General features: G+C 43.1%; 1 protein-coding gene across 1 annotated transcript in view; it reads right to left on the minus strand.

The window, feature by feature from the left end:
• LOC132887360 (RNA-binding Raly-like protein) overlaps positions 1-2,113 on the minus strand; it is a 238,875-nt gene extending 236,762 nt beyond the window's left edge. Inside the window, exon 1 of the mRNA XM_060922829.1 lies at positions 1,983-2,113. Coding sequence (XP_060778812.1) covers positions 1,983-2,019 — 37 coding nt within the window. The 5' untranslated portion in view covers positions 2,020-2,113. The remainder of the gene's footprint in view (positions 1-1,982) is intronic.
• Between the last annotated feature and the right edge of the window lie 14,463 nt (positions 2,114-16,576).

Raw genomic sequence — 16,576 nt, forward strand, 5'->3', positions numbered from 1 at the left:
CAGGGAAGACTTTGCATTTTCCAACATGACAATGCCAAACCACATACTGCATCAATTACAGCATCATGGCTGCGTAGAAGAAGGGTCCGGGTACTGAACTGGCCAGCCTGCAGTCCAGATCTTTCACCCATAGAAAACATTTGGCGCATCATAAAACGGAAGATACGACAAAAAAGACCCAAGACAGTTGAGCAACTAGAATCCTACATTAGACAAGAATGGGTTAACATTCCTATCCCTAAACTTGAGCAACTTGTCTCCTCAGTCCCCAGACGTTTACAGACTGTTGTAAAGAGAAAAGGGGATGTCTCACAGTGGTAAACATGGCCTTGTCCCAACTTTTTTGAGATGTGTTGCTGTCATGAAATTTAAAATCACCTAATTTTTCTCTTTAAATGATACATTTTCTCAGTTTAAACATTTGATATGTCATCTATGTTCTATTCTGAATAAAATATGGAATTTTGAAACTTCCACATCATTGCATTCCATTTTTATTTACAATTTGTACTTTGTCCCAACTTTTTGGGAATCGGGGTTGTATATATATATATATATATATATATATATATATATATCTCATCTCATTATCTCTAGCCGCTTTATCCTGTTCTACAGGGTCGCAGGCAAGCTGGAGCTTATCCCAGCTGACTACGGGCGAAAGGCGGGGTACACCCTGGACAAGTCGCCAGGTCATCACAGGGCTGACACATAGACTCAGACAACCATTCACACTCACACCTACGGTCAATTTAGAGTCACCAGTTAACCTAACCTGCATGTCTTTGGACTGTGGGGGAAACCGGAGCACCCGGAGGAAACCCACGCGGACACGGGGAGAACATGCAAACTCCACACAGAAAGGCCCTCGCCGGCCACGGGGCTCGAACCCGGACCTTCTTGCTGTGAGGCGACAGCGCTAACTACTACACCACCGTGCCGCCTATATATATATATATATATATATATATATATATATATATATATATATATATATATATATAAAAGTTTGTTTGTTTGTTTGTTTCCTCAATATCAGAACAAAAATATTTGCAATTTTAAAACACACACCTTTACTCTTGGAAAGAACAGTTCCTCAACGGTTCCTTGGATGATTAATGGCTTGAGATTTCTAAAAGCATAACCCCGAACCCTCTCTGATAGTTATACACTCCATTCTAGACATCTACATAGATTTTTTAAGGATTTTTCCAAAGGGATTCTTCGAAAAAAAAAGATCAAATTTATAATCATGAAGTGGCTCTTTGGCTTGAAGTTCTGTAAGACATCTTTTGAGGTTCTGTATAGAACCCTATAATCCATTTCTGCATGGGAAACCCTCAGTTAAAAGGTTTGACATTGAACCATTAAGAGGATTTTCAGAAGTACAAATGAAAGAACCCTTTAAGATTCTAGATTTGAACTTTCTTCTGAATGTTTTCCAATTTTCGAAACGCACACACTAATAGAATGAATGTCTCTATGTGAAAAGGAAAGCCTGCTTTTCAGAAGGTTTTTGGTCTATCTTTTATCATTAGATTCAAAGTAGAAGCTTAATCGAGAGCTAGAACCCATGATCAACAAAAGACCACGTTCTCTAAGAGTGCAGAACCTTTTTGAATGAGAGCACCGGGGCACAAAGGTGCCAATGTACATGCATACAGTCATACACACAGACACAGACAGACAGACAGACGGACGCCACAACAAATAGTCCAACAGGGCAACTCGTGGTACACTCCTTGAGTATAAACACAGCAGGAGACTGAACTATCACCACCACAGTCCTACACTAAAGTCCATTCTGCTTTTAAACATCTCTCCATCTGTCCATCCACATCTCTCCCAAAGCCATCACAACACAGCATGAACTAAACTGGTGTGTCTGATCTCCTCCATCTCCTCGCCAAACACTCATGAGTGTGAAAGTGGCAAAGGAGGCGAGGAGGACGAGACAGAAAGGAGAACCTCGAGATACTCACACTGTGGGCTGCAATGTTCACTCTTGAAAAGAGTCATATCAGGGACGGCGAGGGGGTAAATAAAAGGTTTACAGGTGTCAGCAACCTGAACAGATGACTAGTTGCTTTCCTACTTCTATTCTTCAGCTTGATCTACTCTCACTCCTTTGGCTCATAAGGACAGTTATGTTGTCTCCGTGTTCTTCAGCGTCTCCTCTCAGCAGCTCGATGTGTTACTACTGAATCAGTGACAGCACTGGCTCAGCTTTACCGGTGGGCTGTACCATCTCCGTCACTGCAGTAGGGAGGGACATGAAGAGCAGCGGGTCGTACCACTGAAGACAGAAAACAGGAGAGAGAGAGAGCGAGAGAGAGAGAGAAAAAGAGATTGCAGCCAGCCTTGTTAAAGCTTGAGGACCTTTGCTGAGTCTCAGGGTTTAGGAGTTTAGGCCAGGGATGGATGAAACTGCATGCCACACACTGAGACGGTAGAGAAACTCAATCCCTGAAGCATGTGTGTGTGTGTGTGTTGATGTGGATCATGAGATGCAAAAAAAATCTAAGACGAGAACCTCACAGATGGAGCCCATGGCAGGACTGCATAGCAACAGTGTAGTGAAAGAACAGGGACAGATAGACAGAGAGAGAGAGAGAGAGAGAGGGATTAAAAAACAGCATGGATTTAAACCTATACAGTGGAAAATGTCATGACATTTTACATATACAGACACAAAATCAAGAGCTTCAGTTAATGTTCACAATGTTCAGACATCAGAACGGGGAAAATTGTGATCTCACAGTGAAGTGTGACTTTCTTTCTTTCTTTCACTGTGGCATGGGTGTTGGTTTGAGCCAGAGGAGTATTTTTGGTTTGAGGATTTCAGAAACTGCTGATCTCCTCCTGGGGTTTTCGCACACAAACAATAATTTCTAGAGTTTACACAGAATGGTGCAAAAAAACAAAAAACATTGAGTTGAGTGAGTGACAGTTCTATGGGTGGAAACAAACACCTTGTTGATAAGAGAGGTCAGAGATCAGAAAATGGACAGATTGAGCAGTTTGAGCTGCCAGGAAGTAATTCATATAGTAACTCATATAATCACTCTTTACAACCATGGTGAGCAGAAAAGCATCTCAGTATGCAACAGCAGAAGACCACATTGGGTTCCATTCCTGTGAAGAACTAGCCTGGGCCCGCCCATCCTAAGCGTGACGCAACACGAGGGCCTGTTGCGAGCTTAGTCTGGCCAGGCAAGCTATCTACAGCTCTTCCAAGCTCCCGAAAAATCGGGAACCAATCAACTTTGAGCATCTCCAACGGCCCTGGGTAGAGGCGTGTTCAAGGCACTGACGTAGTAGAACTGCGACCGGAAGCCATAGATTGTTTACAGAATCTATGCCGGAAGCGCTTCATTCACGCTTCCGCATCTATTACGCATAGATGCTGTATTGAAAGCATTCAACGGGAAGTTCTCATTGAAAACGGAGCAAAGAGCAGCCCTGGAGGTATTTATTGAAAGGAAGGACGCTTTCGCCTTGCTCCCGACCGGCTTCGGTAAGAGTTTAATCTACCAGTTAGCCCCGTCACGTCGCATACGTCAGAGGAAAGAGTGATGTGATTGGTTTAAGCTTCGTCACAGCCTTTTCTGGCTTCGACCAGTAGCAAACTGAGGCATTTCAGGGAGGCGGGTCAACCACGGGCTCTGGGAAACGGTTGGGCTTAATATCTTGGCCAGACTAATAGCTCGTAGAGCTTTGTCGCGTTAGCCAGACTAGTGAAGAACAGTCAAGTCAAGTCAAATCAAGTCAAGTTTATTTTTATAGCGCTTTTAACAATAAACATTGTCACAAAGCAGCTTTACAGAATTTTAATGACTTTAAACATGAGCTAATTTTATTCCTAGTCTATCCCCAGTGAGCAAGCCTGTGGCGATGGTGGCAAGGAAAAACTCCCTCAGACGACATGAGGAAGAAACCTCGAGAGGAACCAGACTCAAAAGGGAACCCATCCTCATTTGGATGATAACAGACAACGTGATTATAACAGTTTTAACATGAAGTCTGTTTTGTTGAAGTTATAAACTGTTCATTGATGGAAACTTGAGTGCAAAGCTATTCATGACATAAAGTTAGCAAGTCCTCAGACATAAAAGCATTACTGTAAGCATCCAGAGCATCTTCCAAGTATGACTTTCAACTGTCCATATGGGGCTGTCCTCTACAGGAGCGATGTGATGAGACTCCAGCCAGACATAGGGCATCAGGATGGATCAGGCAGGTCCGAGGAGCAGAAGAGGTCAGCATCTTGATCTCAGGATTGACATGCAACTCAGAGGGACAATAGGAATCTTAGAATCAACAACACATTCCCAGCATTCTAACAAGACCAAAATATCAGTGTAGTGGCACCAGTCATAATGGTCACGGGTTCTACATGCTTGGAGATGCATTCTAGTGCATTTCCTGACACTTTCAGGCCTCTCTGAAAGTCACTCTTTTTTGGTAATATTAATTATATATTTTTTTTTGCTAAAAGTTGCTGTGATTGTTTTTGATTGAAGGCTTATTATAATTAATGTTCAACTATACTGGTGACATACCACGAGTTGGCCTAGTGGTTAGTATGTCTGCCTCTCGATCGTGAGATTTACTTGCGGTCAGGTCATACCAAAGATGGTAAAAATGGTACCTGGCAAGGCACGCTGCCATACAGGTGCAAATAGGGAAGTCAAACTCTCACGGTTACCAGAGGACCCACCGCCCACTGTAACCCTAGCTGTATAGGCGAGAGACCGAGGGCTATCGAAACAGAGGTTGGCGCCACACCCATATGCTTCAAAGAGCTGGTTGGTACTGGGACAGTAGTCTGGCTAACGCGACTTCAAAGCTCTGCGAGCATTTGGTCTGGCAAAGATATTAAGCCCAACCGTTTCCCAAAGCGCGTGGTTGACCCGCCTCCCTGAAATGCCTCAGTTTGCTACTGGTCGAAGCCAGAAAAGGCTGTGACGAAGCTTAAACCAATCACATCACTCTTTCCTCTGACGTATGTGACGCGACGGGGCTAACTGGTAGATTAAACTCTTACCGAAGCCGGTCGGGAGCAAGGCGAAAACATCCTTCCTTTCAATAAATACCTCCAGGGCTGCTCTTTGCTCCGTTTTCAATGAGAATTTGCTCTATGTTCGTAATGTTTCTAGTGAATGAAGCGCTTCCGGCATAGATTCTGTAAACAATCTATGGCTTCCGGTCGCAGTTCTACTACATCACTGCCTTGAACACGCCTCTACCCAGGGCCGTTGGAGATGCTCAAAGTTGATTGGCTCCCGATTTTTCGGGAGCTTGGAAGAGCTGTAGATAGCTTGCCTGGCCAGACTAAGCTCGCAACAGGCCCTCGTGTTGCGTCACGCTTAGAATGGGCGGGCCCAGGCTACTGGGACAGAAGACTGCCTGGGAAGACCAGGTTCTGGCATGAGAGAGACTTTGACTATATTGGTGACATATTTATGGAATAAGACTAAAACAACCAGTTGATGTTCACCAAGTGTCAGCTTTATTTTCAGCTTCAGCCACTCAGGGACCGGCACATATTATATGCATGGTGCGTAAGCACCTCTGAACATGGATGGCACTTTACCATGAACGCAACATAAGGAAGGCGGTAAATCGGACTAGCATGATCAGGGACAATCTCCACACGGAACTACCCGGGCAGCTCTGCACTGGGCGCTTACGTGGATGGGGAGTGGAGTATGTCCGAATGTAGAACATTCGCATGACGGTGCAGTCCCTGCTGCATGGGGATAACAAGAGAAAATTAAACAAAAGTCAACATTTTCAAGCTTGAGAAGTCTTTTTATTAGTGTAGCGACAACTTTTACAGGTGTGTCGGCAATATTGTGGACATAGAGGTTAGGAAACATTGTGTATCGACCCAATACGTTGAAAAGGCCTAGTTAGAACCCTGAGTTCCTATTAAAGTGGCTGGTGAGTGTATATGTTAGTATGAGAAACGCTTCATATAAACATGGACATCATACATGATAAAAAGTTGAAGGATGAAGAAATAACGCATGTGCATTTTGGGAGAAGGTGACAGACGAGGAGAACGATGTAATACCTACAGTCATTAAAAAATTCCCCCCTACCTTGTGACAGACGAGAAGTGAGAAGTGAGCTCACTGTCTGCATTGCAATTAAACAGCATAATCAAACAGATTAATGACCATCATGAGGGACCTCTGATAACAAACCCATAACTCAACACGCCTCGGAGGCTGTTTACTTTATTGACTCCGATCATCAAGAGATAATGAATATGAATTCATCATCTCCAAGCTTTTGATCTTTATTGATGGGCCGATCCATAAGTGCTTCGAGGTGATTATGACTCTGCATTGATGCTCGTCTGCTAGCCAGCCTGTGCTTTAAAGTGCACACTTGAGGCTGTTTGTACTGAGACGCTTCCATCTCCATCGTTCTCATAACGGGAAGGTCATTTTTGACCTCTCTTTCCAAGACAATTCAGGAGGACGATCCATGCACAAAATTACAAAATTACACTTCCAGTACAGTTTAATAAACAGAGTATTAAAGACAAAACCATGAAGTTAAAACCATGAACATAAACACATCAGGGAAAATATAGGCGATATATCACTACCATTATAGTCACTTTATATAAGTGTTTTTATTCTATTCACATTCACTTGATATGAACAATCATGAGCTCTGATTGGCTACTCTACTACTAGGATATCAGCTCATATACAGTAAGTCATCATCATCATCCTTGTCGCTAGCGACAATAGGAGGCCATATTCAGGACTGTTTATTCCTGCGGCGGGCGCGTCGCGCTGACGCTCGTTCTTTAAGTCTCACATCGATCACAGTTTTGCCATGATGCACCCACTGCTGCCAGATGTCGCTGTTGGCAGAGAGATCGTACCAATCCTCTGGGAAGCTACAAATGTTGAGGTCTTCCTTCATGCAATCTTTCCATCGCTTTTTGGGTCTGCCCCGAGAACGCTTTCCATGGGCTAGCTCCCCGAACAAGAGCTGCTTTGGAATTCTGATGCTGTCCATCCTGCAGACATGGCCCAGCCATTGCAGACGGTTTGATCTTATGGTTGCCTCGATGGCGTTGCAACAGGCTCTCTTTAGCACTTCTGCATTTGTGATATGTTGCCACCATCAGATCCTGAGGATTCGGCGCAGTGAGCGTTGGTGGAAGCACTCCAACAAGTGCATATGCCGGGCTAGTGTAGTCCAGGTCTCGCTGCCATAAAGAAGTGTTGGTAAGATTATGGCCTTATAGACTACTAGTTTGGTGGTAATTGATAGTCCTTTCCTATCGAAGCAACGTGCTGAGAGGGAGCGAAAGGAGCCGGCTGCCCTGTTGATTCTCTTTTTAATCTCGGGCTCCAGATTACCAGTGTCTGTTAGATCGCCACCGAGGAAGGTAAATTTCTGTGCTATCTTCAGAGTTGAATCATCGATCTTAGTTGTAGGTGGGTCTTCACAGTTCACATGCATGATTTCGGTTTTTGGCTTGCTAATTGTGAGCCCGAAGTCTTTGCAAGTCTCGTTGAGTACATTTACACCCTCTTGCAGAGATCTGTGGTTGCTGGTAATGAGTGCAGCATCATCGGCATATAGGAAATCACTTAGATGCGATACTGTGGCAGACTTGGTCTTTAGTCTACGCAGGTTGAACAGCTTGCCATCTTGTTTATGGCGGATGTTGATGCCAAAGTCGAACATTGACTGGTGAACATTTACTGCAACTGTTTACTCAGTCATTCAGATTGAGCTCCTTCTAGATGCTGTACATACTCTAGACCAGACAAGTGCCTCCAAAAAGTTTGAGTGAGTGGAGGGCATTTTAGTGAGGTCTTTTCGGAATGCTGTGAGTTAAGTTCAATGTTTTTTTTGTTGTTGTTGTTTGTTTGGGGTTTTTTTTGTGCCTGATCTTGTAAACCCCTCGTACACATGAATAGTCAGTGCCCCCAAAATGCACTGTTGCTTTGGCGTTGTGTAAGCACTGTAAGTCAAAATGCGTAGACTTTTTTTTATTATTATTATTTTTTTGGTGCCTGAGGTCCTGGGGAAGTGGAATCTTAAGAGATGTTTTAATGTTTGAATGCTGAAATGGGGAAAAAAAATAAACTTGTTGCAATGCTACACGTGTCGTCAACTTGATTCAAGATAGTCTCTGGTCTCATATCTAGAGTATTTTACTAATTACAGGTCACAAAAGGAGAATCTTTTAAGCTAGCAATGCTTAGTTGTAGAATTTAACAATCCTGATATTAGTATATTTATCTTAAATTCAGTTTTTACTGCTAAGACTTTGTCATGAATTTAAGTGAAATACCCTTAAAATGAAATAAATAAAAATGAATTGAACGGGGGCGTCATGGCTCAGGTGGATAAGGCGCCATACCATAAATCCATGGACCCGGGTTCGATTCCGACCCGAGGTCATTTCCCAATCCCTCCCCGTCTCTCTCCTGCTCATTTCCTGTCTCTACACTGTCCTATCCAATAAAGGTGGAAAAGGCCCCAAAAAAAAATCTTTAAAAAAATGGCTAAATGTAAGAAGTACAGTCTTGTTATAAGAACTATTTTGATTATTTTGAGTTAATCAGATTTCGCATAATAAGTTCCCCAATCTTATTTTGGAATTATTTCATCTAAAAACAGGTTAGATTTTTCTTCTTACTTTAAGAAATCTTACCAAGTCAAATTTGACTAGTTCCATTGGCAGATTTTTTTCACCTGATTCAAGCAAATATGCTTTGTTTTAATTTTTTATTTCTTATTTTTGAAAGGCCATTTTTTGCAGTGTGTCATTGGTGGATCTTCCAGCTCTGAAACTGCATTGTGCCTCTGGGTAGTACTGTTCGACATGGGGCCATATCCGGTTAAGGATGAGTTTAGCGTAGAGTTTTCCTACGATGGAAAGTAGAGTGATCCCTCTGTAATTACCACAAATGAAGTGACAGTTCTTCTTAAACAGAGTGATGATGGTACCGTCTTTGAACTCCTGTGGCACCCTTTCTTCTTGCCAAATATGCAGAAGTAGCTCATGCAGTTGAGATGGTAGAGGACGCCCGCCGGTCTTGAGGACTTCACAGGGAATGCCGTCTGGACCAGGGGCTTTGTCATTTGATAGTTTTTTTAAAGCCTTCTCCATTTCTGCCATAGTAGGTGGCTCAGCAAGCTCAGTTTGCACCTCCTCCTGCAGAATGTCGTCTAGGACTGACAGATTTGCTGTGTCCTGGTGGTTAAGGAGAGTGGAGAAATATTCTTGCCAGCGTACCAGTATAGCATCCTTTTCAGTAAGTCTATTGCCCTCAGAGTTGTTGATAGGGGTAAGACCAGACGAGCATCTTTGGGAGATCAGTTTCACTGCCTTAAAGAAACCTTCAGAATCATGCCTGTCAGCAAGGGTCTCAATTCCGCGAGCTCGATCCAGCCACCACTGATTTTGCAGGCGGCGCAGCTCCCGTTGGCAGGAATTTCTTGCTCTTCTGTACCGTTGGCGGGATGCAGGAGTGTCATTTTGGAGAACCTGTTGGAAAGCTGCCTGTTTTTACTTGAGAAGGTTGTTGATGAAGATGTTGTTCTCATCGAACCAGTCCCGATGATTCCTTTTAGCAAAGCCAACTGTCTCACTAGCAGAAGCATAGAGAGCCTCTAGGAGGGTTTTGCAGTGTTGATCTAAAGTTCCCTTTTTCAGTTTAAGGTCCGATGTATGTTCGGCAAGCCTCTGTTGTAGTTGGTTGCTGAACTCGGGCAATTTCAGACGAGCAGCGTTGAGGCGGCACAGACCAGATCTCTTTTTGCAAGACATTGCATGGAAGCGTAGTTGTAGTCATGCGCAAACAAGTCTGTGGTCAGTCCAGCAGTCTGCACTGTGTCGGACGCGGGAGTCAACGAGGTCCGACCTGAAGTGTTGGCGAATAATAATATAGTCGATCGTATGCCAGCGCTTGGATCTTGGGTGCATCCATGCGCCTTTATGAATGTCAGAGTGGGAGAACAGTGTGTTGGAGACAGTAAGACCAAACTGGGTGCAAAGTTCGAGCAACATAATCCCCTGATCATTTTCCTGACCGAGGCCATGAGGGCTGATAACATTTGGCCAAGTCACGTGGTCGCACCCAACCCTTGCGTTGAAATCTCCAAGAAGAAAAAGTCGGTCGTTTCTGGGAACCCCCAAGAGAACATCTGTAAGTTGATCGTAGAAGCGGGTCCTTTCCTCGAAGGGTCTCTTGAATGTTGGGGCATAGACACTGATGATAGTTGCGTGACAGGTCTAGTCTAGCTTGATGCGCATGCACATTATGTGCGAATTGATCCCTTTCCAGCTGACCAGGAGCGGGCGTAGTTGGTTCTTCACTGCTATTGCAACGCCTTCTTGCTTAACCTCGTCACGGCTTCTACCAGAGTGTATGAAAGTGTAGGAACCATCAATGAATTCCCCTTCTTCTGGAATGCGGCATTCACTCAAACAAGCAATATCTATATTGAGGCGTTCAAGCTCGGCTGATACCAGGGCAGATCTGCGCTCGTGAGCTTGGCGATTGGATGTAGTAGCATCTGACAACGTTCTTACATTCCAAGATGCTAGTTTGATCTGCTTCATGAAATTTCTGCGGGCATGTTTGGGCTTTTCGGAGCCATTGGGTCCTTGCGGCTTTGCCATTAGCTCGTCATTGACGCGTTTCTGCTGCCTTAGCGTGGGTCGCAGGTTGATGTCTATAGTCGTTTGAATAAGGTCTGTAGCGGGTAGAGAAAACACAGTCAGGGGCTGCTAACCCCTGCCCGTGGGTGAGTAGGCTGCCCTCTTCCGTACTCACGTCCCCCAAAGGCATTGGCGTAATAGTGAACTCGTAGGAGATGCATATCTATCGCATCATCAGCCTCCAGGGCGGTCAAGTATACAACGGTCAGTGGGCTGACCCAAACTGGGACTGACCTGATGATTTTCCTCGAGGTTGTCTCCTGAAGCCTTTCCCAAACCAGGTATAGCCACAAGGCAGTGGAGGTTTGGAATCAGGGTTTTCCTTCCCCTAGGTGAACTGCCGACCGAGGCTAATGAGCTCCACCTACCCAAAGGGAATATACCGTCCCTCACTCGGTCCCTGGTGTAACGTTTTGTCTAATACAGGTGCACCACGTGTAGGTAGTTATACAGGAATTAGTTGACCAGAGCCGTGAAGAGTAGTCACCCTATGCACCCATACAATAAGTAGAGAAAAAAGTAGAGTAAGTAGAGAAAAACAAAATGGTAGAGTGTCTTGGTGAACTAACCAAGGGCGAAATAAAAACTCAACTCGAAAACAAAACCCCCAAAAAAGCAGCAAAATATGGAATGAAAGTATTTGATGGTAAGAATGTATATTTTTTTATTTTTCAAGAATTATTATTATTGCATTTTTCACAAATTGCTACTGTCATTTCACCAGTTTGTTTACATTCTAAACGGAAATGATTTTGTTGGACGTTTTGTAAAATTAAACGAGACCGTGAATGACAGCATAGCTCAATCCGGCTCACTGCGTCTAGTCCAGAAGGAACGATCAAGTGGGCCACCTTGTGCAATAAATGTTGCAAGCTATATACACTATTCAGGATATATATACACCATAGAAGCTATATACACCCTAGGAATACCAACCTATTTGCGAGAAACAATCCAAAATGGTGAGGAATTGACTGAGAAGAAGCAATTTTTGTTGAACTGCTCACTAAGGCTTAATTAGTCCATAATTTCATTAATAATTGTAATGAAGCAAATATGGGTAGAAGTTATATGCACCCTAGGTACCCCTACCTTCATGCCAGAAAGAATCAAAATCGGTGAAGAATTGAGGAAGTAGCGATTTGTGTGGAAACTGCTCGTTAGGGATTGATTGATGACACCATACCTTCATTATTAATTGCAATTATGCAAATTTGGATAGAAGCCACATGCACCCCAGGCAGACCTATCTTCCTGCCAAAAAGGATAAAAATTGGTGAAGACTTGAGAGAGAAAAAGTGATTTTTGTGAAATGTGGACACCGCCGGATGGATGACGGTCAACACATGATGGTGTAAGCTCATCACCTGTCGGCCAGATGAGATAATAATAATCATAAAGAACACTAACAAAATACAAATACAGCACAAAAAGCATCAATTTTAGGTGTGTCAGACAGTGGCACTTCTCCTGTCTTGAGACGATATCACATAAGAACATCGTCCCTGGTGTTACTGTCGTTGGTGTAATGGCCTAGGACAAAACTCTAGTAACTTAAAGTAATGGCGCCAAATAGAACATGAAAACGTAATTTAAAAAAAAACTTTTTTGGTCAAAATTCACCATATTCTTAGAATCACCCATGTACACCATTCGTCCTTTCTCTAACATGGTAAAATCGTTTGTTTTCATTACCCGAATAATGGCAATATCAGTGATAATTCAGGATTATGTGAGATTTTAATCAATCTGTACACCTGTGAGAAGATGCTCAACAGCTGTATAAATGCGCTGAGGAGAGATCCTGATTCCTCCACATCTGTTTTACATTTTAATCAAGCAGCACATAAGTGTTTCAGCATCCAAACTGCTGAGCAGACCAAAAATCATTAGAGATAAACCAGTGAGACAGAGAAGCTCTCGACATCACAACCGCAAACTCCTTCGTCTGGCAATCTGTCAGCTTTCCAGCATACATGAGGTTATTAAAACTCTCCCGTCCAACTGTAATCAATGAACAAGTTCTCTGATTTGTATTTCCTCCGCCTGGACGTGTTGCAAATTCAGTGTGGTCCCGAGGCAAACCGCCTTCTTCTGTACCTTCACAGCAGAGATGGTAATTGCCGCTTTAAACCGTGGGAATGAGTACCTCCCGGTCCGTGACATTCACTTGGAACATCATTACGTGCATTTCCCAACTTCTGACAATGATCCTAATGCACCTGACAGAGGAATTAAATGGGTAGGGATCAAGGGCACTCAGCTGGAACTTTTCCTAATAAATCTGCCTGCTCTGACCCTCTGGTTATTACGGCAAGTGAGAGAAGTGAGGGAAAAAAGTAATTGGCCTGAAGGGTGCAGCTGGATGAAAGGCTGGAAGTAGAAGTAAGAAGTATGGACAGACTGAAACGAGAGAAGTGTTGGGACTGCAAAAGCAGACCAGATGAAAAAAAAACAGAATATCCAAAAAGAAAGAGTGGGGGACAAGAGGGCGAGAAAATAAAATGACAGTTCTGAGAATAACCAAGGAAGTTGGACAGATATGGAGAGACATGGTAAAAGAAAAGAAAGGAGGGCTGGGAGGGCTGGAAGATGAGAACTGAGAGGGAGGACAGGCACTTCAGGAAGTCTGAAGGGATGAAAATAGCAGTATATCAAGGAGAACGTGAATAGAGATGTGGGGGGGAAATTTAAAACAGGTTAAAGAGACCAATGTGAGCTGCCTGGTCTAGAAACATTCATCCTCATCTGCAGGGAAATCAGCTCCAATCTGGGGGGTTGTCAGCTTTGTGCCAGCAGGCCCTGCTCCCAACCACATGGACGATCTCACACACACATGCATAAATCTACCCCCTATCCTGACACATTAATCTCCCCTTTAAATGCATCATTGCATCCAAACACAATGCAGCACATACCGTACTAGATTATCACTGGCTCCTACTATTTTTAATGTTCGCTTTCTCTCTGTTCATTCCTTTCTTCATTCTCTCTTGTTCTGTTCTTTGTTTTCTGCCAAAAAAAAGCCCAATTATGTCTCAAGCAGCACTGCAAATTCGAGTGGACACTAAATCAGGAGCTGGGGCAGAGCCACGGGCGGCCATCTGTCTAAGTTGGCGTGGATGAAAGGGACACTACTTTGATCAAAGCGCCCTCGGTGTCCAGATGGAGAGGTTTTTCCGCTACCTGATCATCAGCTAACCGTGGCAGTGCAGAGCACGACTCCAATGCATTTGTAGCCAGTGGGCCATTATTAAACAAAAAAAAAACTGGCAACAAGGCCACTGGATATCTGTGAATCATTCACACGCCAGACTGCAGTCCAGCACACAGAGCCATACATCAGTATAATAACCACATGCACTTTCACTTCTTGAAGGTATCTCATCTGTAACGTATGTCACACATGAATGGCCATTTAGATCCAAAGCTGGATTAAATGTACTGCTGATTTCACACTGCGTATCAGCGTTCAACTTTCTCTTCAGTGTTCTTTACACAGAGTGCACATGTGATTTAGCTCTTAAACAGAGATTCGTGAAAAGTATCTGAGTTTAAAGCAAGACTGCCTTTCGATTTCATAAAATCAGTGAAATTTAGTTGCATCTGAAATGTGCTCATTGTGATACATGTTTATTTCTGTAATATCTCACAAAATATCAGGCCATTCTGTGGCTGGGAAGTTATTTAGTTTGAGGGGATTGAACAAATAATATGCATGAAATCACTCACTTCGCGCAGTCAAGCAGACAGAGGAAGTCCGTGTGTGTGCGCGCGCATGTGCAGGTTTACCTTTGACATCATTCTGTCACTAAACGAACAGCTGATCACACCGAGGTGCTCGCTGAGCGCCAATATTTATTAGGTTTGGTCCTGCGTTTCCCTTCCTTCATATATAACATAACGTCTTTTCTTCTCGCTTTCTTTCCGTTACTGTAGTCGGTCTCTCACATTTCATTCGCACACTCGCGTCCTCCATTTTTCTCTCCTGTTTCAAATTTGTATCCCACAATGCCTTGCGCAAATGGGGAAAGCCCACCATGTCATGCATGACGTAGTATCTTGTATTGGGTCATGGTGAAGCAGGAAAAAATAGCGGAGAATTTAGGGCCACGTGGCCTTAAATTCATTAATTGTTCCATTTTTAAAAACCTAATAAAATTAGAAGTCTGTGATTCGAATTCAGTAGCTTTCAGTCCACTAAACAAAAATAATTGGGTGTCAGGGAAAATTCTTTTTATGACTTACACTTGAAGAATCTGAAAGTCAGTCTAGCTTTAAACCACAGTTAAGCACAATGTACTCAAAAAATACTCAAGGTCCTCAAGATATCTATATGTATTGGGCGGAGGATATTTATTTCTTTATTTCAATTCCACGCTGTCAAAACACATCTTTATGCTCATCTATCTGACACTAGTAAGAGAAGATGTTTAACTTCAACTGAAGTCCAGCAACAAACAACAAAATAAATCCTTCCAGAGAGAGAGACATAAATCTTTTTAAAAAAAATTATTCACACTGCCAGTGATTCATTCATTTGTTTCACTCACAGCCGTCTTATAGTCAGTGGAGTGTGTAGGGTGAACTTACTGAGTAAAATCAGATTAGTAGCTCATCCGGACGGCAGGTGATGAGTTTATGCCATCATGTGTCGTCATCATCTGTCCAGCATTGTCCACATTTCACGAAAATCGCTTCTTCTCTCTGAATTCTTCACCAATTTTTATTCTTTTTGGCAGGAAGGTAGGTCTGCCTGGGGTGCATATAGCTTCTACCTAAATTTGCATAACTGCAATTAATAATGAAGATATGGAGTAATTAATCAATCTCTAATGAGCAGTTTCCACACAAATCATTTCTTCTTCCTCAATTCTTCACCGATTTTGATTCTTTCTGGCATGAAGGTAGGGGTACCTAGGGTGCTTGTCACTTCTCCCCAGATTTGCTTAATTACAATTATTAATGAAGTTATGGACTAATTAAGCCTTAATGAGCAGTTCAATAAAAATTGCTTCTTCTCTGTCAATTCCTCGCCGTTTTGGATTTTTTCTGGAAAATATTTGGGCTGGACTGGTTGAGAGTAGAACTGCACAGGGTGGCCCACTTTAGATCATTCTTTCTGGACTAGATGGGGCCAGAGTGAGCTATGCCATCATTGACAGTCTCATTATACACACACTGCTGAATACAACCAAATAAAATTCATCCACTCAACAAAATAAGGTGGATATGAAACTTCTCCACATGTCAGTTTTTAAAGGATTATTGATTAAAGAGGTTTGTTTACTTATTTACTGATTGACTGATTTAGTATTTTCCCTCCATTTTCTCCCTACCTTGGTCACCTGCGAATTCCCACCCACTAGCCAGCTCTGCCCTATCACACAACAGCTACAACTAGGTAAACTAAAGGCTAACACTTGCTTCCTCTGAGACGTGGAAAGCCACACAACCCAAATGCATTTTGTTTTCCAAACTGCTGCTCATGCTGCATCACAGGGCAGTGTAACACACTTTCAGAAAAAAGCGCTATCTACCCCCTTCCACATACATGAGCTCACAGAAGGCCACAATTCACTAGTTTTACTGTGACTGACAAGGTGAAAAGAGTACGCCCCTCCTATTCAGAGAACACAGCTAGTTTTGCTCACTAAATTTATCAGAATTCAGTCTTGTGACCTCTCAGCAATAGCACAAACACTTTTCTGTTGCGACACTCAGGAATTTCATCTTTCTATGGTTCCTTATATTACTGTGCTCAGCAGTAAATACTCAGTAAGTTTTCTAAAATCATCACGGGGTTAAAAATACACACACACACACACACACTTAGATTATTAATTCAGTGGTGCTGAAAGTTCC

The sequence above is a fragment of the Neoarius graeffei genome, chromosome 6 (genome assembly GCF_027579695.1).
Source record: "Neoarius graeffei isolate fNeoGra1 chromosome 6, fNeoGra1.pri, whole genome shotgun sequence".
In the NCBI taxonomy this organism is placed as follows: Eukaryota; Metazoa; Chordata; class Actinopteri; order Siluriformes; family Ariidae; genus Neoarius; species Neoarius graeffei.